Source organism: Branchiostoma belcheri, unplaced genomic scaffold, assembly GCF_001625305.1.
Source record: "Branchiostoma belcheri isolate BF01 breed outbred unplaced genomic scaffold, Haploidv18h27 scaffold71, whole genome shotgun sequence".
NCBI classification, from domain to species: domain Eukaryota; kingdom Metazoa; phylum Chordata; class Leptocardii; order Amphioxiformes; family Branchiostomatidae; genus Branchiostoma; species Branchiostoma belcheri.
This window is the reverse complement of record NW_017804365.1, coordinates 490518-514614: the sequence shown is the minus strand read 5'-3', so window position 1 is coordinate 514614 and position 24097 is coordinate 490518. Positions and strand designations below refer to the sequence as shown.

Sequence of the window (24097 nt, the reverse complement as noted above, 5' to 3'; positions counted from 1 at the left end):
TGTTTCCAGTGCAAACCTAGCGATATGTAAAACATTATATAACCATTGCAAAAAGTGATGACATTGGAAATACATTTTCGACAGTGTCTAAGGAAGTCTACATGGTGTGTAATATTAAAATGTATGGTACCGCATATGGAATTAACGTCTTCCACTCCAAATCTTGGGCTACTCCTCTAACCAGATAGGTTCTCTATATTCTATAGCAAATGCCACAAACGAAATTGAGATATTGAATGAGATATCAAACAAAGCGAATGTCTTTACGAGGTTGACATTCATGTACGAGTCACAGTGCGACAATTGTGACAGTGATGTTACCATTGACACGATCCGTTAGCTTTTTAATGTATTGTATATTGATTCGTATTAACGCACAAATATTTATATTGTGTTATCACTCTAGGCCAAAACTCAGTCTGTTGATACATTTTCTGTATCTGTATAGCCGGTATAACCGCCTTTCGGCGTAACACACCAGCTTCGATTTTCATAATCAACATGTAATCCACTGTTTGTAATCGATTCTTCCGATTATCGATGCATTCAGCGTGGAACTTCCTCCTAAGAGGTGGTGAATGGAGGAAGAAAGGGTGATTTGCTTCAGTGGAAGTGGCAAGACGTGTCCTTGCTGAGAATGTTGTTGGATGATGGGATGAAGTTTTGGTATTAGTACGGTGGTCTTGTCGAGGCCGAGCCTAGGGACGAAAGATCCTTCAAGTACAGTGTTAGTAAAATAAAGATAGATGATGGGGTAAAGTTTTGGTATTAGTACGGTGTTCTTGTGGCTTTGTCGAGGCTGAGCCTAGGGACGACAGATCCTCCAAGTACGGGGGTCAGTCATTGAAAGATGGCATCTAGCTATAGGGTGATCTCGTGGTCTCGTCGAGGCTGAGCCTAGGGAGAACAAGACCCTCCATGTACGGGGACTAGTACGTTGAATTATGTGGTTTAGGGTGCGTGGTCCTGTGGCCTTGTCGAAGATGAGCCTAGGGACAACAAGACTCTCAAAGTACGGGGTTAGTACGTTGAATGATGGGATGGTTGGGGGAAGTGCTTTCGTCCATTTGAATTTCAAGCATCCTGAAATATGTCCTGCCTAATTTACATTATGTTCACGGTAACAAAATTTCACGGTTTTGTAAGGCAATCTAAGTTCTATCACGTGCCGACGGTAACTTTCAATAGAAGTTCATAACTTTGAGGGTCGCGCTTGTAGTTGACACAGAAGTAAAGGCTATAAAGTGCAGAAAAAAATGCTGAACAAAAAGTTACGATGGAAAAATCAGGAAGGCTTGTGTGGGTTATCCATCTCTTTCTTGTGGCGTTACATTGCTACTTAATGTGATATCCGAAATTTTCAGCAGTCGTTGTGATCATCATGCGTTATATACTTCCCAGTTTTCTTCTTGATTTGTTCTTGTTGTTTTCTATTTACTTCCGAAATCTGCAGTGGTGGTTTAACTTAGCTGTTTCCTTCCGGCGGGTACCACTCGAAGGTCGGTGCGCCATGTAGCCCTCCCTGCTGGTCTATGGGGGTCTGAACCAGCCTCTTCGCGTCAACGGTCAGAGACGTCATCAGCGCGTGACACTGACTCAACAGACCAGGATTGCCGTTGTAAGTCTCGTGCAGACAGTTCATCAGGCTGGTGTACTTCTGGTTGAAGCTGTCGGAGAGAATCCGGACCCTCGATCCCTGAGGATACAGTAAGGTGGTGGGGTTCAAAGCGGTGGGCCACACGCCGTCCTCATCGAAGGTTATCTCATCGCCACTGAAAGTGTATTTCTTCGGACACTTCACATTTCCACAAGGGATGAAACCGTCCATGTCAGTGGATTGGTCTGCAGAGATTATGTCGCAGTCTCCGGTTGGACAGTCCTCGGGGGATGTGTTGTCAGGACTTCCACCATCGTCATCTCCTTCGCCCGTCTTATTTTCCACCTCCTTCAACCTTCTTCCCTTCCAGATCTCCTTGAACTTGTAGTAGTGACTGACTTCTGTAGTCCCTTCTCCTTCAAAGAATGGATTGCACGGATCGCTACCCTCCCCCTCGCCCACTATGTACTTTATCGCATCTATCACCGAGCAGATGTCAAGGACGCAAAACGGCAGGGGCACCTGTTTCTTCAGGTTATCTTCTTTTGGGGAAAAGACTTTAGGATTTGAGCTGTATAGTTTGACTATGGGGCATAAGATTTTATGTATGTAGACCGCGCCAATTGTGGCGTTGTTGAAGTCCTTCACTGACTCGTTGCACTTTCGCATGATGCTTTCACATAATGGATCGCAATTGATTTCATTGTCATTATTGCATTGTTCAGGCACTTCCATGGGGATGACCCGAAAAGGCATTTCGCGGAGTAGCTTGTGTACCTCTAGGATACCCTCATGGCATTCAGGAGTCTCTATACCCCATGAACACGTCATGAGTCACGTCAAGAGAAAACTTAGACAAACCAACTGTGAGATTCGGCATGACGCCACCAGGAAGACTCTCTGGGTAGTTTGGCAGCAGGTTAGGGTCATTAAGGATCGGTGATTCTCCAAGAAAGTTAAGAATATTTGAGACCAATGACATGTGAAACATCTCCTCTACAACGACACTCCTCAGAATCTCTGAGATGTTGTTGTTGTAGCCCTCTTTGATGCTGTAGTAGGCACTGAGATAGGGTGGGATAGTCGTCCACTCGAGTTGAAGCGCTTTATGGAGGTTTTGCTTGATATCTTTTAGATCCATCTGTATTTCTAGAGAAGGAGATTCACCGATTGTGTTTGGGTTTAGCCAATCCAAGATCATGTCTCTCCTTGCTGGAGAAAGATCGCGAGTAACAGGCATGTGGATTGGGTTCTCTATGGGCAGACTCAGAGCATATGATAGTACTTCGGACAGCTTGTATCGCACGTCTTCTTCGGAGGATAGATTAAAAAGCGGATCCATGACAGGGTAAAGGTTCCCATACATCTTAAGAACTGGGTAGATATCTTCGGACCAACTGTAGTTACTTTTCTTGTCCAGCTTACCGTATAGATGTGTCGATGTCCATAGACCAGGAGGAAATGATTTGTCATCAGACAACCTCACCTTGTAAATGTAAACCTGACCGTCTATGTATTTTCTATACGCCGGTAGGACGCTGCGATCTATTCCTTCTTTATCGCTAAGGAACCGAAAAGCACCTACGCCATACACGTTTGTTTTAGCTTTGGAATTCCCCCTACAGTCCCCAGGAAAGATTTCTATTGCATCTGCAGGTTGCCCCGTGTTAGGTACATCTTGGCGTTGAATACTGAGAGAAACGCCTGCTTTGGGCACTCCGAATTGCGCAGCAAAAAGGGTCAAGGACCAGCACACTTTACCATCGTTGTCGTCCTCTTCAGTGTCTGGTTTTGGGAGAGGCCTTCCAGTTTTCGGCTGCGGAATTCGAAAAACACGATCTTCCGCGGGACCAACATATAGTCCATCCAGGTGCTCCACAAGAACGGGTGTGCACTGTTTGGGACATTCCTGACATGAGGTCGGCTCCGGATCCTCTCTCACAATCATCAGCGGATTCCTTAGCGCCAGCGGTCTCAGGAAAAAAGTTGCTATACCTGCGTCATCCAATAAAAAGCCCGTCTCCATGTACGAAATGCGTCCAAGATTAAACGAAGGTTGTGCCAGGAGAGTGGTACAATCTGCGATCTTTCCCCCTACAATCTTCAAAGCCGACATGTTCCGGAAAACAACCAGGGAAAGATTTCCCCTGTCAATAAGTTCACCCTCCAGGTTGGTTGGTAAACTGTTGCTGAGGTCCACAATGATTTTTTATTGACGTCGTCCACGTAGAATGGTGCATTGTAGAACTCATCCTCGCCCTTATGTTGGTCTGGTGAGAGCCACTGAGTTCCATGACTCCACATCATCCTGTTGAACTCGGGTATACATCCCAGACTTCTATCCACAGCCGAAATGGTTCCAACGACTCTTCCGAGAGTAAAGTTGGGTTTCGTGGCATCTTCGTGCATGAAATCCACCGTGAACTTGATGTTCAGGACACTGTTGTCATGTTCATAATACCTTAGCTGTCGGAGAAACCTGGAGTCTGTCACGTCGTCCATCCATGTCACATTTGTGAGTACGGAGCTAAAGTATCCGGATCGGCCAGGCCTAGGGTCTCCAGGGCATTCATTCTTATGGCATCGTTGCCAAATGTCCATCACCGTGTTAGTCTTGAAATTGCCCTGAAAAGCGCCCTCTACGCCGACAACAAGACCCCACAGTTGGGCGGTGGTCAGCTGGTGGTAAACATCCAGGTCGGATATTTTGGCCGCCACAGTGTCGTCGCTTCCTGTATAAAAGATGCTTTGTAAAGTTTAAAAATTGTTGATATGTCAGGTGGTGATGTGTAACACTAGACGGCCAATTCTGAAATCTTTTCCACTTAAAACACAGTTTACACTCAGCATACATTTGGTCTGAAAACAACCAGAAAAGTATATAATTTTAAATGACTTATGCAAAAAAAGTGCTATGGATTTATAATTTGGGTTTATATGTCAGGCCTCAGGAGCCAAAACAAATACAAATGGCCAACACTGAAATAGGTTTGAAGACCTATAATAATAATTTGGTCCTAAAATCAAGAGTTAAAATCATTCAACGAAATTGCAGAGGAAGGAGGAGGAGAAGAAGAAACATGACCGAAAAAATTTCATGTAACCGTTAAGAAATTGAATCCACTTAACGAAATGGCATTAGAAGGAGGAGTAGAAGAAAAAGAAGAAACACGAGGGAAAACAATAACTACTAAATTACAAAAATTACAATAATTAATAAAAACTAAAAAAGTACGGCATTTGCTTCTGAGTATATTTCAGTCCATGTAATCCCTCCCCATTACAAAATGGATTGTTCGTGCCCTTAGTTCGTGCCAGTTGTTCTCGAAACCCTCATAAATTGCTTTTCAGTGTTAGTAAACCCAATGTAGTTATTTTGAGTAACAAATATTCTCGAAGAACCCAATATAGATATTTTAAGTAAAAGATTCGAAGATCACCAGAGCCAAAAACGTCCCATTTTACACAATTTTAGATGGTGTGTATTTGTACCATATTAAAGTGGTGCATGTCAAAAGCGTGAATGATGTTCTGTAGACATGAGTCCAAGGTATCCCCATACCGATTTCAGGTCATTTGGATTTAATACCAGGGCTTCATATCCCAAATGTACAATGTTTTGCGGCTTTTGCCTGAAAAACGCCCCAAAGCCCTCAAAACCTGAATAAAACAATTTTTAAATCCTGCATAAAACATAGGACGTCTGAGAGTATTCGGCCACTTTACCTTCATTCCAAATTCCATGTCATTTGGCCGAAAAAATAAGAAATTGAATTCATTTAACGAAGGAGAAGAAGGCCGGAGGAGATCTAGAAGAGGCACGAGGGAAAGCAATATATTTCATTCATACATATGGTATGAAATGAAATATATATGGACTACGTGGTGTTGGTGAAGCCATGATAACGCACCAATGATTCGTTTGCCGACGACAGCGTCATATTTAGAGCACATTCCGGCCTTGTTGCAGACTTTGGTCACGAAACAGTTGACGAACCGGAAGTCGCCGCTGCCAGTCGGGTTCCAGTTGCAGTGTGGATAGGTGTAGTTGATGTAGCATGGTGGATTCCGGCTTGCGTTAAAGTTGTGGATGTTGAAGTTTTCAGGATCGTTGTTGAGAGTTGGGGTGTCGGCAAGGAAGTTTCCAGAAAAATGAAGGCGAGGGTAGCCTGGATGGAAGTAGACGCCAGTATTATTTTCTGGGTATCCGGAAACGGTGGGCTTAAGGGCTAGAACTACCTCGATCAAACATCCGAACAGAGTCAATTTTGACCCCAGGCATATATTTTGATGTGCCCTTTTAATTTGTTTTTATCTTAGAAACAATTCCTTCCGTGACTTTGTCAGTAAACGTCTTCTTCAGCTTCTCCTAATTTCTTTTTTCTTAGTTTGGCACAATTTTGTAAAAATTACAAAGGAAAGTCTGATCTATAAAGTCCGACTGGGATCAAAACTGACCCCAGCAATATGGGCTTTTTTTAAACAAATGGCTTTGGCTGCCCAGAATATGTCTATCAGGAACTATAATTGCTATTTGCATATTATGCAGTTTGCCAAGTAACCTCAGCCTCAGGTGAAGCCTTTGCAAAACTGTGACTTCCTCCAAAATCGGAGAGTGACTTACTGATGAAGGAATCCGGACACCCGAGTTTTGGCAATTTTCAGCTACAAACAAGCTGTCAAAGGATATTTGTATTTATGGCGGACAGGACCTCATACAAAATACGTTTAATATGAGTTGAGAATATGACCATAAATTATGAGTATATAATAATGAGTATATTATGCTAATTTCAGCCTTACTGAACATGCATGAGATCTCCAAATTCTTGTTTATCGTAAGAAACCTATTGAACTTGTCAGTAATCTTGCAGAGGTTAGCGACAATTAAAGACTTGTAGAAAGACACGAACACATGAGGAATCAAAGATGTTATATAGTATATAATCATCAAATACGATCAGACACCCACCTGCGTTAGTGAACCACACACGCCCCAGAAACAGGAGAATGGTGATCGTTAGCTTCATCTTCGTTGCCATGAACAAGACTCCACGTCCGCTTCTTGGCGGATAACTGCAGTGGTTGTAGGAAAAATCATTTGTTTGTTTGTTTGCTTGTTTGTTTGTTTGTTTGTTTACAAAAATGGAGTCTACCGAGCAGCATTCCCTTGCGGCTGTGACAGTGTACGTACTGTTAGATCACGGATGTATCGTGAAGGGAGACAGAACCTGGGAAACAGTTTTGGTAGACCCGGATCTGTCAACAGTTGACGTGGCAAATTGAAGCAGACATTTCTCTCTACGCACATATATGTACCTGTATATGCTGCAAGTTTGCGTCGTCGCAATCGTAACATTACAAGTCTCTGTTGACAAACAACTGCAAGAATACCTCAATGTATTTCCTATGGAGCCTCATAACTACCAAAATTCACAGTTTAAGCCAATCTATGTAGCTAACGCAAGTTCACCTAGAATGTGGAAGGCGTAGGTTTTGCCACACCCAATGCCTGTTGGTGGAATGGGCTTCCTCCGACAATTAAAACAGCTAAAAAATATTCCAAAATGTAAGAGTATGATGAAATTGTCTTGAACTGAAATGGGCTACTGAGTTAATACTGATATTCACACAATTTTGGAGATAATTAAGTCAATGAAATACGATAGGCACATATCAATTACACAAATCAAATTGTCTCTCTAAATGGAAAACAAATTGGTGTTAAATATCTGTCTTCGTGTATACTTCTACTAACATTTCTTTAGAAAAGGGTCCACGGTGAGAGATAGCCACATTTACGAATTAGCTAATTTTCTGGAGAGAAAAACAGCATTATTTGAAACTGTGATCTGTGGCACACAACAACCGAATGCATCCAAGTAAGCCAGAGAAAATTCAGACTCCACTACTGGACAAAAACGGAGATTATAGAGAGACATTTTAGTGACGCTATAAAAAAAGATGGATACCACTCAAAACATCAGGAAAGAAATAATCTGACTTCAAATTTTGTTCATGAGTAGAGTTTGGATCGCCTAATAGTAGTATGCAGATAAACACCATATAATATTTTTTAGCTTAACAGGCGTCAATGTGTTATTTATTTTAATCGCAGGAAGTGAAGCAGATTATGATAAGTTATCTTACCAGTGAGACGTCACCGCAGTCGAAAAGAGCTTCAGATGCCCTTCAATGATACAGACGACCGAACAGATTGGGATGAAGTCTAATGAATCTTGTGATGTTTGACGTCAGTTCAGGATGTTTATGTTTTTATAAAGAGCTGCAGATCTGTCATGTGACTCCATTTGATATCTAATGTTGGCTATATGTATAGGCTTCGAAACATATTGATATCTGCCTATGATATCGCTCGCAACATGCACACAAAGAAGTAGGACTTTAACTTTATTCTGACCGGTGCCTGCCATTTTTATAGAAAAAAACAAATCTTATTGTACAACGCATTAACATTTTATACCAACTTTTACAACTCGTTGCAAAAGTCATATAACGTTACAGGAAGGTTGGTGATTGGGAACGTCAACTGAACAGGTATATAACCCCCTAGGCCTGTTTTAGAGGCTCCGTGTGTGAAAGTCGCCACTTCAGTACTGATTAAATTCTTTTTATATTCAACAATGATTATCTATCTCACTTCGCTGCGCACAGTCCCTTCGTTGAGCACAGTCCCTTCGCTTAGCACAGTGCTTTCGCTGAGCACAGCTCCTTTGCTGTTGAATTTAGTTTATTCTCTGTTGAAATAAGTCCCTTCTGGTCTCATACGCCAATTTCGCCGTCCCGTAGACTTACACGTTAAAATAGGCCACTATTTTGGCTGTCAATCCAATCAAAAAATCGTATATCAACAGATTTTTTGCTGTCTATACCAAGCACACGTATCATGTAAACGATAAAAAAATTTTTCCCCAATTCTAACCGCTAGTTCGATATTTACGTCATGTATAACTGCAATTACCCAAGACCCGGAAGAGGCCCTCTTTTGGCTCACTGTGCCCGACCGCAGTACTCAGGTCAAAATAAGCGTATACGTCCGACAATCGCTCGGACGCCGAAACTTCCCTGCCTGATCCTGTCAGTAATAAACAGGCTTTCACCTCAAATCCTTTTTAGATCAGGTCTGAGTGATGAAAGGGATTTTATGGTGGACCTAAACTCACGCTGTTCAGGCACAATCATTTTTTTGTCGGGACTCTTTTAGACCCTACACGTGCGGAGTAATTGCGGTATGAGACCTTCTCTGATGAATTCAGTTCCTTCGTTGAGCACAACTTTTGTCGCTTTGGTCCTTCGTACTTTTAAGGATCCTTCCAAACATACAGCGGGTCTGGCGTAACTTACGGTTGTATTCTCGCGCTGCGCTGAGTCGCCGGAAAAACGAGTAGTGTTGAAAATGACAATCTAGATAAGCAAATGTCAATTCTCTATATCTACAGTTTCGGCTTACATAATATCAATATCGCATTAATTTACTAGTAAATACGCCGAGACGTTCTGCGGAAGTGCAGCGCATTACTGTTTTCGCAAAGCGCTCAGAAACCGTTAATTATCTATTGTCCAAGCAGAGGTTGATGTTGGAAGATCGTTTGCTTTTTATATATGGCCCGTAGTTTTTTGTCGCTACCACCAAACTGTCGGGTTTTTTTTGTTGTTGTTCTTTTTTTTAAGGTGGCAGCGACAAAAAAAAACGGGCCATATATAAAAAGCAAACGATCTTCCACCATCAACCTCTGCTTGGAGAGTGTAATCTGGGTTTCGCGCAGGTGCAGTGCCGTTTTGCCGGCGTCCTCCCCCATCTCACCCCCAGCCTCATGTTTATTCACCCTGATTGCGGAGGAGGCGCGGCCGCCAGTCACAGGGCGTCATCTCGGCAAAGATGGCGGGCAGCAGCCACCAGCTGGAGTCAGTCTTTATCTGCACGTTGTTCCTCGCCTCGTTACTCCATCCGCCGGTGAGATGTCACGCGCACGGGGCTCACGGGAGGACGGCCGTAGATGAAAAAGGCAACAGGTTCCACGATTCTAACATCGTCCAGGATCAAGAGTAAGTCATAATATATTATATCACACCGTTTTGTTCGTATGTACGCTTGTCTACGTACTGCGGCATCTCTTCTATAGGTACGTCACGTGGGGTATTTCTTTGCGTTATTGTGGGCACAAAAACGCTCGATTTTAACATTTTATACTTTTAGCAAGCACGGTAGACCGTGTATTTATTATGTAGCACGTTCCCGCAAAATGAAACAGACCACCTCAGCAAATTTATTATGTCCATATGGTTCAATATGACATAACGCCGCGCCTCGAGGTTGCCCATACCCGCAATTATTATAGGCCACACCGCCTTAATTTTATGGATGACATCCGCACACGCATTGATTTTTGCCTGTTCTAAATAAAAAATAAAATAAAAAAAAGATCACATCCACCGATCGAGGCACCCAGGCTACCGAAGCTCCACGACTCAAGAACTCAGTATACATACGTACAGTGCCGATTCATAAATTCCGCAAAAAGCCGGCTTGTCGTATACGTTGCTATATACGGCCACAAATTCAGCTTTGAATTCCTGTGGTTTAGTAGCATTTTTATTTTTGGCCGGAATTTTTTTTTATTCGCCCGCGCGCACTAGTTTAGGGGTCTTCAGAGGATGTTATCCCTAAAATTAAGTCGGTGTGGCCTATAACCGACGTCTATTATTCTCCCTACGCGGGCGCTAATGACGATGTAATGACATACGCTCGAGCCACGGGGACCAGATTTGCGCTGTTGTTATGTTCATGAATATGTCAATTACCCCCTGGCCTTGCTTCATCATGCGGTGTTTCGTCTTCTCTATTGGTAAGGCCACACCAATTTAATTTGTTGCTTCTTGGATTTTTTTCAGAAAAAATATGAAGCGATAGGGCAAAATAAAAGAACCAGGTCAAGGCACCCCGTGATAACCGGAAATGGTACAATATGAGCTATGAGGTCAACATACCAGGCAGGTTTATAATTAAAACAATACATTTTGAACTTTAAATGAAACAAAGTTGCATTGTTACATCGAAAAACTTTAACAACTAGGAAGAAAAGGACTTTCTTCAACCGTTCGAGCCAAAATATGTCTTTTATTGTGCATTTTGCAGTTGATTTGGAACCTAATTTTTCTTTTTTTTTGCAAATCAGAAAAAAATGGACAGGCTAGGGCGAATCCGAGAAACAAATTAAATTGGCCTGGCCTAAAGGCACTTAGGATCATAGCTGAACCTGTGTGTGCAATAGACAAGTGAATTTAGTACGTAATATTTACAAAATTACATATGTACAAGGACGTGTGGGGGTGTTTTGAACTGGGCGAGGGACCCTGTCTCTGCCGTACCACGCTCAAGTTCGTTCCACCCTTTCTGTAATGAATACATAACTAGTACACACGTAGAGATATTGGCGAAGGCATAGAGGCTTGTAATGTGTGCTTTTGTAGGACGTGTTTATTCTGCGCCCTGCATGTAATGGATATAATAATATGATCCTTACTAAGTGCTTTTCTCAGAAACATTCAACATCTAATCGTATCTATATGCATGTACGTTGTTTTCAGACATATCAAGGAACACTTACAAGAACTGTACGATCTGGACAAGAAAAACATCAGCGAAATGTCTGCAGAAGAGTTAGAATTCTACTACTTCAAGTAAGATATTTTCATTTTCATCTCGAAACAACTGTATGTCCACCCCAACAAAGCCCTTTTCGTTTTTTAGCCCTACCACCCTGTCCTTGGTGCTGAATACACAACGGAATTATCCTGTGCTTTCCAGCCACAATTAGGCCATGCTGATTTGATTACATGGATTACAGAGCTCTGGGAACTAAAAAACCGATGTGAGTGTGCGAATAACAAATTTAAAAAAATGCCTCGTCTTCAAAGGTAACATTTGCAAAGCAAATGCGCATAATGTTTACCTTCGCACATGGTCTGCTCTGCTAATTCTTACTCAAACACATTCACATGTATGGTGACAGGAGTCTAAGTCCCCCCTACTATAAAATTGCAACATGATGTAACCCAACACCAGTTGCCATGATGATAGACGGCCTGGCGCAGGTCATTGACCTGGACAGAGGTCAGTGTTTGGAGAAGAAGAGGAAACTGAACAAAAACAATACGTTTTCCTTCGGTGAACATAACTATGAAATCTACGTGGCCATGGGGGCTGAACAAATGACAAAACACACACAATATGATATGGAGAATGATAGACTCTTTATTTCAATTTCTTAATAATATTTTCTTGTTTTCGTTTGGGATAGATTTTGGCATTCTACGATCTTATTGCTATCGTTTTCCAATATTTTTTTGGCTGCAATTTACGGCATATGTTTGCTCATGTTCCAGCTGCTTTGTACGATTTGCAATATTGTCGAAAACTTTTTCTTTTTTCTTGGGAGAGAAGAAAAATTCTTTTATTCCATTTCTTCACATTTTCTTGTGTTTTTTTTTTCATTTTTTTCACATTTTTTTCTTTTCAAACGTCCTTCCCAGACTGCACGACTTTAACAACGACTCCCGTCTGGACGGGTTGGAGATCCTGACGGCCCTGTCCCACATGATGCCGTACGAGGACATGCACGAGGTGAAGGCGGAGATCCAGCAGCGGCTGAAGGAGGGCAAGGCCCCGCCCAGCCCGCAGGAGATGCAGGCAGAGGCCCTGGTGTACTACACGGGTAAGCGATAATCTTCCCTGAAATCCAGAACTCGTTTTCCGGGCCGCAAGAGCCCTTCGCCCGCTGGTGAAAAATACCGCTACGGGGGAGTGTAGCCTGGGGGGAGTTGGGCTGGCCCTACATCGAAAAGGTAAAAGGCCGGACAAACCCCTCGGGCTCAACTCCCCCGTAGCGCTAATTTAGGCAGGCGGGCAAAGGGCTCTCGGCTGCCGAAGGAAAACGGCTAACGACCCGATACTAGTTTTGGCATCCAGGGTAGCGATAACCTGGTATCCAGTCTATCGTGGTGTGAGCGTCTCTTCCCATGAATTAGAGCCATATTGTAGTAAGCCTTAGAATCTGTTGTGGCCGGGTTTGTACGTCAAACCAGTACAAACATTGTGTGATATACTTATCGAAGTCATTTTGGAAATATGTGAACACAAAAACCAAAACAAGAGAATGTATACCAGATCTAGTGGATGACACACATGAAGATCACACATTCGTAGCAACAAATGACGATGAAAAAGCTGAAGTCCTCAACAAATTTTTCGTCAGCACATTTACCAAGGAGAATACCCAGTCAATCCCTGAGCCGACACAGAGAATGTATGAGAAAGACCTCAACAACATAAACATCAGTGTGGAAGATGTATGCCGAAGGCTGAAAAACCTGAACCCGAACAAGTCACCGGGGCCAGACAACATCCACCCACGGGTATTAAAGGAAATGGCGGAGGTTCTAGCAACACCACTTCAGATAATATTCACAAAATCATTGGAAGAAGGAAAACTCCCGAGGGAGTGGAAGATTGGTCATATAACTCCCATCTTCAAAAAAGGAAGCAAGAAATCTCCCAGCAACTATCGCCCCGTAAGTCTTACTTCAGTAACAGGAAAAGTCCTGGAGGGAATTGTGAGGGATCGAATTGTGGACCATATGAAAAGCAATGAGCTGTTTACAAAACACCAGCATGGATTCTTACCAGGAAGGTCGACAGTGACTCAGATACTCGAATGTCTGGAAGACTGGACAGAATCTCTAGATGGGGGAGAACCAACAGATGTGATCTATTTAGACTTTCGAAAGGCATTCGATTCCGTGCCAATACAACGACTCCTGACAAAAATCGCAAGCTACGGTATAAAAGGGAAACTGCTACAATGGATTGCCTCATTCTTGTCAGACCGCAAGCAGAGAGTATGCGTTAATGGAGCGCTGTCAAGTTGGGCTGAGGTAACAAGCGGAGTACCGCAGGGAAGTGTCTTAGGACCTGTGCTTTTTACAGTCTTTGTAAACGACATGCCTGAAGCAGTAACAAGCCAGCTGAAGCTATTCGCAGATGACACAAAGATGTACTGCCCTGTGACCCAAGAAAAACACTGTGAAGAGCTCCAAGCGAACCTCTACAAACTAGAAGAATGGTCAACTAAATGGCAGCTGTGTTTTCATCCGGACAAATGTACAGTGCTAAGGATTGGGTCAGGACATCCACCATATACATACACAATGAAGGGCAAATCTGGTCTGATACCATTAAAATTTACTACGGAAGAGAAAGACCTTGGGATCATAGTTGACCGGGACTTGAGTTTTGAAAAACATATTGCAAAAATGACAGCAAAGGCCAACCAGCTCACAGGTCTTCTATGGCGGACCTTTGAGTACATCGACACAGAGGTCTTCTTACTACTCTACAAATCACTGATTCGACCACACCTTGAATACGGTGCACCTGTTTGGTCCCCACACCAATGGAAGCAGGCCGACCAAATAGAAAACGTACAAAGAAGGGCAAGTAAAAGGGTGCCTGGTCTAAACAATCTACCATATGAGGAGAGACTTAAGGTGCTTAGGCTCCCGACACTGGTATATAGAAGAATACGTGGGGACATGATCATGACCTACAAGTACATTCATGGGAAGCTGGACACAGAGGGTTGCCTACCAAAAATGCAAGAAAAAACAAGAACAAGAGGGAACAGCTTACGACTAAACAAAAGATCAGTGAAGAACAACAAAAGACTGTTTTTCTACAGCAACAGGGTAGTAACATGGTGGAACAGTCTACCGGAAGAGGTGGTGTCAGCCCCAAGTGTGAACAGTTTTAAAAATAGACTGGACAAACACATGAGAAGTCATCCAGTGGTGTACAACCCCCGGGCATTGGACAACCCCCACAAGATGACCATGTCTACGCAGTAAACTACAAGGAGCGGCTCAAAGTGGAAGAGAACTTCCTACCGAGACGAAAGATCTACTCTACTCTACTCATTATGTTTACCGAAGGAAAACATATTGTCTTTGCTCAGTTTCCTCTTTTTCTCCAAACCAATAAGGACAATGACCTGAACCAGACGTGTGTTACCGTGGTAACTAGTGTTAGGTTACATCACGTTGCAGTTTTATAGTAGGAGGGATTTAGACTCCTGTCACCATATATATAATGTGTTTGAGTAAGAATTAACAGACCAGACCGTATGCGAAAGTAAACATTATGCACTTGCTTTGCAAATGTTTCCTTTCTAGTTTCAATAGAAATATCACATGTTTGTAACCGGAATAGATTAGCTATTACACCACAAATGACCACAAAACTAAGTAGTCTGTTAATCTATTTTGCCCTAGAACTGATTGACCAAGTGCTGCAAGACGACGACTTTAACAATGACGGGTACCTGACGTACTTGGAGTATGTGCTGGCGCGGAGGCGGGACGAGGAAAAGTACGCCAGGCAAAAGTCAGAACATTAGGGGGCGCATGGGGACAACACTGCAAATCAACCAAGACAATATGAAACAGGTTTAAACTGCAATTTTCAACACAAGAAATTGGACATTCCCAAATTTTCGACTGTACAACTCGTTTTTTTAATGAGCAATCCACTGCTTCCATGACGTCACGCAGATGACACACGTGACTCCGTGAGCAGTGGATCATAGGTCGCAGGAAGTCTGTGGCGCCTCCCGTCTCTGTTGCGGGATGGTTGGGTTTGGTGGGAAAAAAAAATTCAGTGCAAAAGAGAAACCCCGATAAAAAAGCCTAAAAACACGCTAAAAATACCCCCAAAACCCAAACCTCTGCTTGGAGAGTAGGATGGTTGCAATGCCCTAACCCCTCGTGCAAAAAATCTGCAACCTATGATCCACTGCTCACGGAGTCACGTGTGTTATCTGCGTGACGTCACGGAAGCGGTGGATTGCTCATTCCTTGACAAAGACTGGAGTTGTACAGTCGAAAATTTGTCCAGTTCAATCTTGTTTCATAATGACTTCAACCAACACAGATGTAACTTCAAGATAAAATCAACCAGGACCACTGACAATAAACATAACAAACTAGTTATTTGTTTGTTTTATAGTTAAATTTATGTCTTAATTTGTGTAAGAATTACATATCAGTGGCGTAATGTGCAATACAATAGTTCGCATGTATACCAGGTTGGTAGCTTTGTCGTAGTTTGAGGGATACACAAAATCATATCTGTAACTTGTACTGATCGGTTGTGAATGAAATAAGCCTTGAATCCTCTTACAATTACATGTGCCTCAAAGAAGCCAAACATATTCACGACAAAGGGATCTCTAAGATGGATATTTTTTTACAAAGATGGGAAGAAGTTTTTGAATGTACATCATGTTTGTGGGTAAAATGTATATTTTGTGCAGATATCAGCTACAAACCAGGCAATGTAGTGTTGTAATTCTAAATGCAATTTCAGGGCAGCAAAACTGGATTTTCAAAGTCAATTTTATGGCCATTATTTTAATGTAGTAAGTTAAATCCACCCTATTCCATAGTATACTGATATCTGTGAGGAAAACATGCGATGTCGCTGACGGAAAACGGTTGCTTGTTTTGTATCATAGGCTGGTTATAGCTGTTTATAGGTGGTACCCAAAAACTCCTCACGGGCTATTTCAAATGCTTCAAATACGAAATTCCTCATCTTTTTGGTTTTGTCTTGTCGCCCTTAAATTGCTTTGGATACCTTTAAAACTGAGAGGCTTAGATAGAGGTAGATAACATTTTGTTAGATGTAGTAGTGAAAAATTGATGACCAAACACAGTACAATTTTTGTTATCAGGTGAATTTCTGCCTTCTTTTGGTTTTGGTGAATTTTTGACAAAGTGCGGTATCCTAAAATATCATGTTTTGTAGTACATGTATATCAGTCAATGATATAAGTAGAGAAAACTAAGATCATATTTTCGGATTCTAGATTTCAAAAATTGGCCTTTATATGTGATGTTACCAAAGTCAAGATATGGGCACTAATGTCATTCTACATAACATGAAAATCAACATGAAGAGTACTGTAACAGTCACACTATCCTGTTTGTTTCATTGGAGACAGACCACATAATTGTGTATTAGGCCACACCAAGTAAATTTTATGGATGACGTCCTTTGGAGACCCTAAATCTAATGCGAGAGGGCGAAAAAAAAACAAGAAGGGCCCTAAAAAACAAGATGCCTAGATTAGAAATGTACTAAGAGACGACAAATGTTAGGACACAAATTGAATGAGGTGACACAGTGTAACAAGCAAGAAGTCTTTTATTCATCATCAAAACAGCAATAAATCAGGTGGAACAGTGGACAGTGAAAAATTTTCTGTTCTGTTCCGACACCTCGCGTTACGGGTTTCACGTCAATCTGACGATTTGCGACACTGCCGTGACTTTGGTCATAGTTACAGGAAGCAAAATTTCTTGTTTTTTTTTCTAGGAAGAGGCCAAAATCAATGAGCGCGCGGACGTCATCCATAAAATTTACTTGGTGTGGCCTTAGTTACTAAGGCCACACCGACTTAATTTTATGGATGACATCCGCGCGCGCATTGGTTTTGCCTGTCGCCCTCAAAAAAAAAAAGAGAACCTCCACCGAGGCTCTGGCCTAGTCTTAGGCCTGGCTCAGGCCTGGCTAATCCATGGTAGTCAGCGACAAAACGGAGACGAGTACCCAGGCTATCGAATTCGGAGCTCCACGACTCAAGAACTCCGTACATAAGTACAGTACCGATTCATAAATGCCGCAAAAAGCCAGCATGTGCCAGCTTGCCGTATACATCGCTAAGTACTGTCGCAAATTCACAATACCAACTATGTATTCCTGTGGTTTAGTAGCATTTTTATTTCTGGCCGGAATTTTTTTTTATTCGCCCGCACGCACTAGTTTGGGGGTCTTCAGAGGATGTCATCCATAAAATTAAATCGGTGTGGCCTAAGTAGGTTTGCATTCTTTTTTCAATTGTTGCAAAATAAAATGTTACCAAGTTTCAGAAGTTTGTCCTCTATCTTGTTTGTTGGAGACCAAGACAGTTGTTCCTAGAAATCTTGAAACATTCATCTTTGTATGAGCTTTTGTAGATCTTGATAAATCATACAACCACCCTAGCTGCAGGTATATGATATCATGTTTGTTACATATAGCTTTGGCAATACGTGTATTTCGGTTGCTGCAGAAATTTCCCTATAATAGATTGAACACAAGGTTAACATTTTCCATACTTTGAGTAGCATGTTGGCAGAATATACTGCACCTGTGCAAAACCATGGTGTTGTTTCGCCTTCACCAGGCCTTTCTACGGGAATACGGATCGTAGAATTCGGCAAAAAAGAGTGTAGAATTGGCCAAGGGAGTCCGGCCGCTTGGAGGTAGTTTCTTTCCCTCTGTGCGGCCAGTCAAACCTACAAGGCGGGCAAACTCCCCTGGCAAATATTCTCGTATATATAGCCAGCGTAGTTAGTCTGGTAGAGACTAAGTGTTGTTCAGTTTGGGAGGTAAAGGGCAGTAGAAGGAGAGGGATGGGCTCTGCCTTCCAATACCTTACTCATTGACCCTAGGGCCTCAAAAAGGCCATGGGACTAGCTTTACTTTTACCCTACATAAACTGGATGGTAAAATGAAATGGACAGCAAAAAAACACAGCAGGTTCAGTGTTTTAAGTACATGTGTATTCACAGAAGACTTTTGTTTGGAGGTACTTGTACGCCCCCGGTAAGTGTATGTTTTTGTCACCCAAAGGCACAGGAAGGGTTAAAAGGACAAGTGCACTGCGCATTTTACTTTCTTTTCTCAACACTACCCAAAAAACTGCATCAAAAGCATGTGTTGTTGTATTGTTGCAGCAACAATCCAATATATTGTTAATTACATGGTTTTACCCTTCCAAGAAGGAGATTTCTTGTAAAGCATTATATAATTGTAGTTAAAGCTACAACCCAAATGAAATACCTGTACATGTACTGCCATGGAAATTGAGATCATGGCAAAACATTTAGAACATGAGCATATATCAATATCAGAAAGAAAAAAAAAAATCGTTAAAATTTTAACATAAAAAGATACAGCCATAACAAATCAAACTACAACTGTGGCAGTGGATTTCATGAACACAAAATCTACAGTCATCCACCGCTATGCCCTTCATCTAGCACAGACAGTCACTAAAATTTCTGCAACAATTCATCCTAAATACATGTAGCACACTAGAAAGAAACACAACATTGGGGCACAGATACGTTTTACATGAAACAATAACACTACAAGGGTATTACTAGAATTGCAAGGTACGTCATAAAAGTTGAAAATAATTAATGAAGTGATACGTGGTCCATAATATTATCTCTTTTAACTACATGTAACTTGTTTGAAGTTGAAATGTTGGGACAATGTCAATATTAGGACATACTATTTATTAAGTATTGAGAAAAGTAGTATTTTATTTGGCACTAAGAACACAAACACTATGCAGTTCATTACAAAATTTGTTCTACTTGACTAGCTTTGGAACCTAGCTTGCAGTCATTCGATACAATTCTCAACAATGATTAGGTATATTAAATAAATAGTTCAGCAAGAAAACGCATGCCAAAAATGACAGAGTTTAAGTACATGTATGTGTGTTTGACCTCTGACATCCTGATGCTACTTTATTTCAGAGAAAGGTTAAAAGTTCAGTTGTCAACAGAGACTGGTTCTTGGGCAATGATGATCCCCTTCTCAAACATCAACATGGCCAGGTCAACCTGGAAGTTCATGAAATCAAAAATTAGAAGATCTCATACTTCTATGAACTATTCAAAGTTGTAGAAGATATCTCATTTTATTCATTGTTGTGAAAAAGTGGCCTGAGTACTGGTAAAATTTTTTGCTGATTGTCTCTACGCACTTTCCCACTGGATCCCATAAGCCAAAAGATATGCACATAGCAGGAAATTGAAGTAGGAAATTAGACAACCTTCTCTGGGACCTTTGACCTAATTTCCTTTCAGTGTCCCAGTTGTGGCTAGCATGTGGAAATAACTACTTCACATCCAAACAGACACACAGAAAACAAGACCCGTTTATCAAAAATTGTACTGTCATATGAATCTGCATTTAGCTTGTTTTGAGGTACACACACATTTGAGGTACACACACATTTGAGGTACACACACATTTGAGGTACACACACATTTGAGGTACGCACACATTTGAGGTACGCACACATTTGAGGTACTCACACATTTGAGGTACACACACATTTGAGGTACACACACATTTGGGGTACGCACACATTTGAGGTACGCACACATTTGAGGTACGCACACATTTGAGGTACGCACACATTTGAGGTACGCACACATTTGAGGTACGCACACATTTGTAGATACAAGCGTGAATTTTACCTTGTCCTGTTGAAGGTCCAAAGGAAAGCTGTCAATAGTGACATATGCAGGGTAGGAGTGCATCAAGTACTCCACAGCTGGGGCAGCCTGTGGGGACAATACAGCAGTCTGTTATTAACTACATTAGGCCACACTGACTTAATTTCATGGATGACATCCTGTGAAGACAGTGATTGTTTATGTACTGTGTATTTGTTGTGTATATTTTTATGTGTATCCAGGATTACCTGAAAAGCAGGCCAAAATGGCCTGTCATGAGCTGTAATTACTGGTTAAATAAATAAATTGAATTGAATTGAAGACCCCCTAAACTAGTGCATGCAGTCGAAATTGTTATAGTAAAGTAGTTTGCCTCGACTGCTGGACGATGTTATTGTTTGACATAAATTGTGCCATGTGCCACCCTGCCTACATACATTCACCACAGAACTGAAGATGCTCACAGCATTTAACATTAAAACATCTTGACTTGGATGGAAACAATTTATGTCTCAGTCAGGCGACCCTCTTCAAGGAGACCACCTGTCCAAGGTGACCACTTTTCTTTGGTCCCCTTGGTGGTCACCTTGGGCAGGTTTGACTGTAGTTCTAGTAAAAGACATGCCATGTCCTTCATTCCAAGATCTTTAAGACTGCTCTATGCTATTGACAACTAGCTCTCTATAGTTGTATTTAGGGGCTAATTTACTCCATTGACCACTGTGCGTACATCACATCTCGTACTTGTAATACTAGCACTGAGTTTGTGTGAGCTGACCTGTAACACATGCTCATACATATACGTGTCTGCTTCTCCCACCAGAAACATTTTGTAAATAGGTTACCTGATATCCCTTTTTATCTTATTCTTGATATGACTTTTAGAATTGTATTTTAGCATGTATTATGAATTTTATACTTGGATTTTAAAGGCAGATTTGTAAGCAATGACGCAATTCAGGTGTTGATTTTATATTGTACCTGCTATGTCATTGGTAATAAAATCTGAATCTGAATCATTCTTGAAGATTGTCGTCAGACATGGACCTCAGGCAGACTTACATCCGGCGGTATCTCGATGGGCTGTAGCTCCGCCCCGTGGTAGACTCTGGCATTCTCCAGGACATGGTACAGGAACACCTGCTCACCCTCCATTACAAGTCTGAGGAGGGCAGGAATGTCATGTTTAGCTAACAGGGCTCCAAATCCTTTTCCTTCAAAACCTGCACTGGTGCAGAATTAGCTGCACCAGGCAAATTTTACCTGCACAATTTAGGGAGTATGGATTGTGGTAAGAACTGTTCAGAAACTATTGCCATTATTTCTTTTATACTTCATACATATAGGCGGTGACAGTCAATGCAGCAAATAAAAAAAAAACACAATATTGATGGACAAAAATCAGCGTGTAAAGATATGAAAAAGAGATATCAAGTTACAACTAAGCTTAGTCAACCAGCAAAACTGTCCCTCAAAAATGGTCAAGATTTTGAAAACATTGCAGTGTTCTTGCTTTCGGCACTAGAGATGATGTTACGTCAAACAAAATTGAAATGACAGGAAAACACTGGTTTACGGTATCACAAGAACTGTGAAGACAAGATGGAGTACAGATTGAGAAGTATGAGAAGTGTACAGACCTAGCCGCTCCCTTCCTGACGAGTTTGACAGATGTGCTAGTCTTGAGGTCCACAGACCCGACCACCCTGCCCCTCTCCAGCCTGGTTCTGCACCCATAGATACTGCAGGCCCTCTCCTCTACAGGGGTGTAAAGAGGGGATTAACAGTTTACCAATTCATGTCAACGTGAAGCATATAAAACAGCCCCTTCATTCTTTGGTACCACCAATAAATAGCTGGTACCAGCCTACAAGACATCACATTTTACCTCATAGACACATGTACATGTATCAGTATGCTATGGGATACATGTAGGGTTGATTCATTTTTAAAAATTACCAGAAAATTGACTTTGAAAATCCAGTTTTACTGTGCTAAAATTGCTTTGAGTGCCTTTAAAGAAAACCAAAAGGTAAAGGTGTAAAAGCAACCTATACTATGTTAAATACATGTAAACCCAAAAGTCAAGCTCTCGACTGTAATACAGCAGTCCATCATACTGTAATTCCTAATATTGTCACAGTTCAGTTGTTTTCATCGTCACTTCTGTACTGTGAACTTATCACTACCGTTATCAAATTATTAATGTAACCCATGTAACCAGCACATTGGCAGAACATACTGTGCCTATAGATGCAAAACCCATAACGTATTGGACATAGCACTTCGTCAGAATGTCTTGTTCAAGGTCGTATTCACATATTTAAGGAAGACATCCCATCTATTGTTTTAAAATGTTGTGTTGGAAAAGACAGGCAAAGTTTTAATGCAACCAAACATCCAGTGAAAACCATGAAAAGTTTGTGTTTCCCAAAGGCACAGTACGTTCTGTCAACGTTAACCTACTCCTAGTGAAGACAGGTGGGAGGCAGTCATGCATAAACTCCACAGCCTTCTGGTCCACTCCTGCGTCCACAGGAACATAGTTGACCAACCGGGCCAGCAGAGACTGGACAGTCCCCAGGAACGCTTTTCTTCTCGGGTCATCCTGTAGGGAGAATCGTACATACATATAGAATACAACACGGTACGGTACCGCAAAGTACGGTCCGGTCTGGAAGCCATTATCGGTATGATATAAAGGCATTTTTTACCTCCGTGTTCAAAGGTTTTGTTTTTTGTGTGCCTGTTTGTGTGTTTGCATGTGTTTCCATATACTTACCAGTTATTTCCACATGCCAGGTATATGTATCATGACAGGGGCACTGACAGGAAGGTACATGTAGGTCAAAGGTCCCAGAAATATTCCAGAAATGGTTACCTCATTTCCTATCTATCCTATCAATTTCCTGTTATGTATATTATGCATGTCTGTTGCTTTATCAAAGTTTATGGAATCCAGCATGAAAATGCATTTCACAGACTGTAGCATTTGCAAGAAATTCACAATAATGGAAAACAGAAATTCGCAAAATATTAATATTTCACAGAGGTGTAGGAGGTTTAAGTTTCTTATCCTAGTTTAGTACTAAGTACCCCCCCCCAAAAAAAAAACATAAGACAGGTGTAGTTTGACAAACTGCACTTTGGCTCTGTCTTGCGCGTTTGTCTAATGTGGCAACTGCAAATACGGTTGCAATCGAATATTAGGAAAAGAAGCTACCGAGATGTCCCGTTACATTCATCAAATATTATTAAATTGATGTATTTCTAAGCTCATAACTAATAAAACAATCATTAAAACTGCAACATTTCAGAGAGGACTACAGCAGACGCAGTGGTACAGTACACAAAGGAGTTGGACAGCGTGGACAGATTTTATAACAATTGAATAAAGTATATGGAGAATATGAGTTGATAGTCGCTACCTAACTGTAACCCAGTTACATTTTAACAGCTCCCAGATTACAGACAGTGGAAAACAACTAGGGGATTAAATCACCTCGGGGGCAGGGGGGGGGATCTTTGGTTAAACTAAGGTCTGCCATGAAGTGTTAACAGTACGCTTTATTATACTGGCCGAGTCATTTGTGGCATCGAGTCTCTTGAAATCTGATGAACTTGAGTCAAGAATTGTGAATAGCTTGTTCGACAAAACATCATCATATCTAGAGCATCCTATGACACAGTGAAATTCATCTTCAATTTGCTTCGGACGGACAAAATAGACAAAACCTTTGACCAGGTGCCATGTGCTTTCTGCATGCACAAGTGACCATCCAGCCATGCGTCACGCCCAACCCGTGTCTTTGTGTTGACAAGTTTTTTAGGTCAAGTAGAAATACACAGAAGTTCCAAACGTCGTGTGGTGTGTTTGCAATTTTCAACGGAAAATCTACTCTGCGGGCTGAAAACTTAAACTTACAGCAGGCTGTTTTAGCCCCCACCCCCTCCCAGGACTTTTCATCCTGTATTGCAGGCCCCAGATTTGTGCTTTACTGGCAAAGTAACACAAGACTGTCTTGATCACAAAAGGCTGGGTGTACAGTTTCCATGTCTTTGTCTGCAAATCCTCTTTTCCACGAACGCATGACTCACTCACTCACTGTCCGGTTTATGTCAGTC

The 24097-nt window shown here is 41.7% G+C and overlaps 2 protein-coding genes and 1 pseudogene across 3 annotated transcripts in view; 1 reads left to right on the top strand and 2 right to left on the bottom strand.

The window, feature by feature from the left end:
• Positions 1 to 1465: 1465 nt before the first annotated feature.
• Positions 1466 to 7829, bottom strand: LOC109484914 (annotated as a pseudogene).
• Positions 7830 to 9467: 1638 nt separating this feature from the next.
• LOC109484932 (multiple coagulation factor deficiency protein 2 homolog) lies at positions 9468 to 15145 on the top strand. Its single transcript, XM_019788291.1, has 4 exons — positions 9468 to 9664; positions 11207 to 11299; positions 12152 to 12333; positions 14945 to 15145. Exons 1-4 carry the CDS (start codon positions 9498 to 9500, stop codon positions 15067 to 15069), a joined length of 567 nt encoding a protein of 188 aa, XP_019643850.1. The 5' UTR covers positions 9468 to 9497; the 3' UTR covers positions 15070 to 15145.
• A 3629-nt stretch (positions 15146 to 18774) lies between these two features.
• Positions 18775 to 24097, bottom strand: part of LOC109484918 (bifunctional lysine-specific demethylase and histidyl-hydroxylase NO66) — a 28506-nt gene continuing 23183 nt past the window's right edge. For both annotated transcript variants that reach the window (XM_019788267.1, XM_019788268.1), the window contains 5 exons: positions 22439 to 22580; positions 21613 to 21730; positions 21035 to 21134; positions 19994 to 20080; positions 18775 to 19351 (listed from right to left, as the gene is read on the bottom strand). In XM_019788267.1, the coding sequence (XP_019643826.1) occupies positions 19280 to 19351; positions 19994 to 20080; positions 21035 to 21134; positions 21613 to 21730; positions 22439 to 22580 (519 nt within the window). In that variant the 3' untranslated portion in view covers positions 18775 to 19279. The remainder of the gene's footprint in view (positions 19352 to 19993; positions 20081 to 21034; positions 21135 to 21612; positions 21731 to 22438; positions 22581 to 24097) is intronic.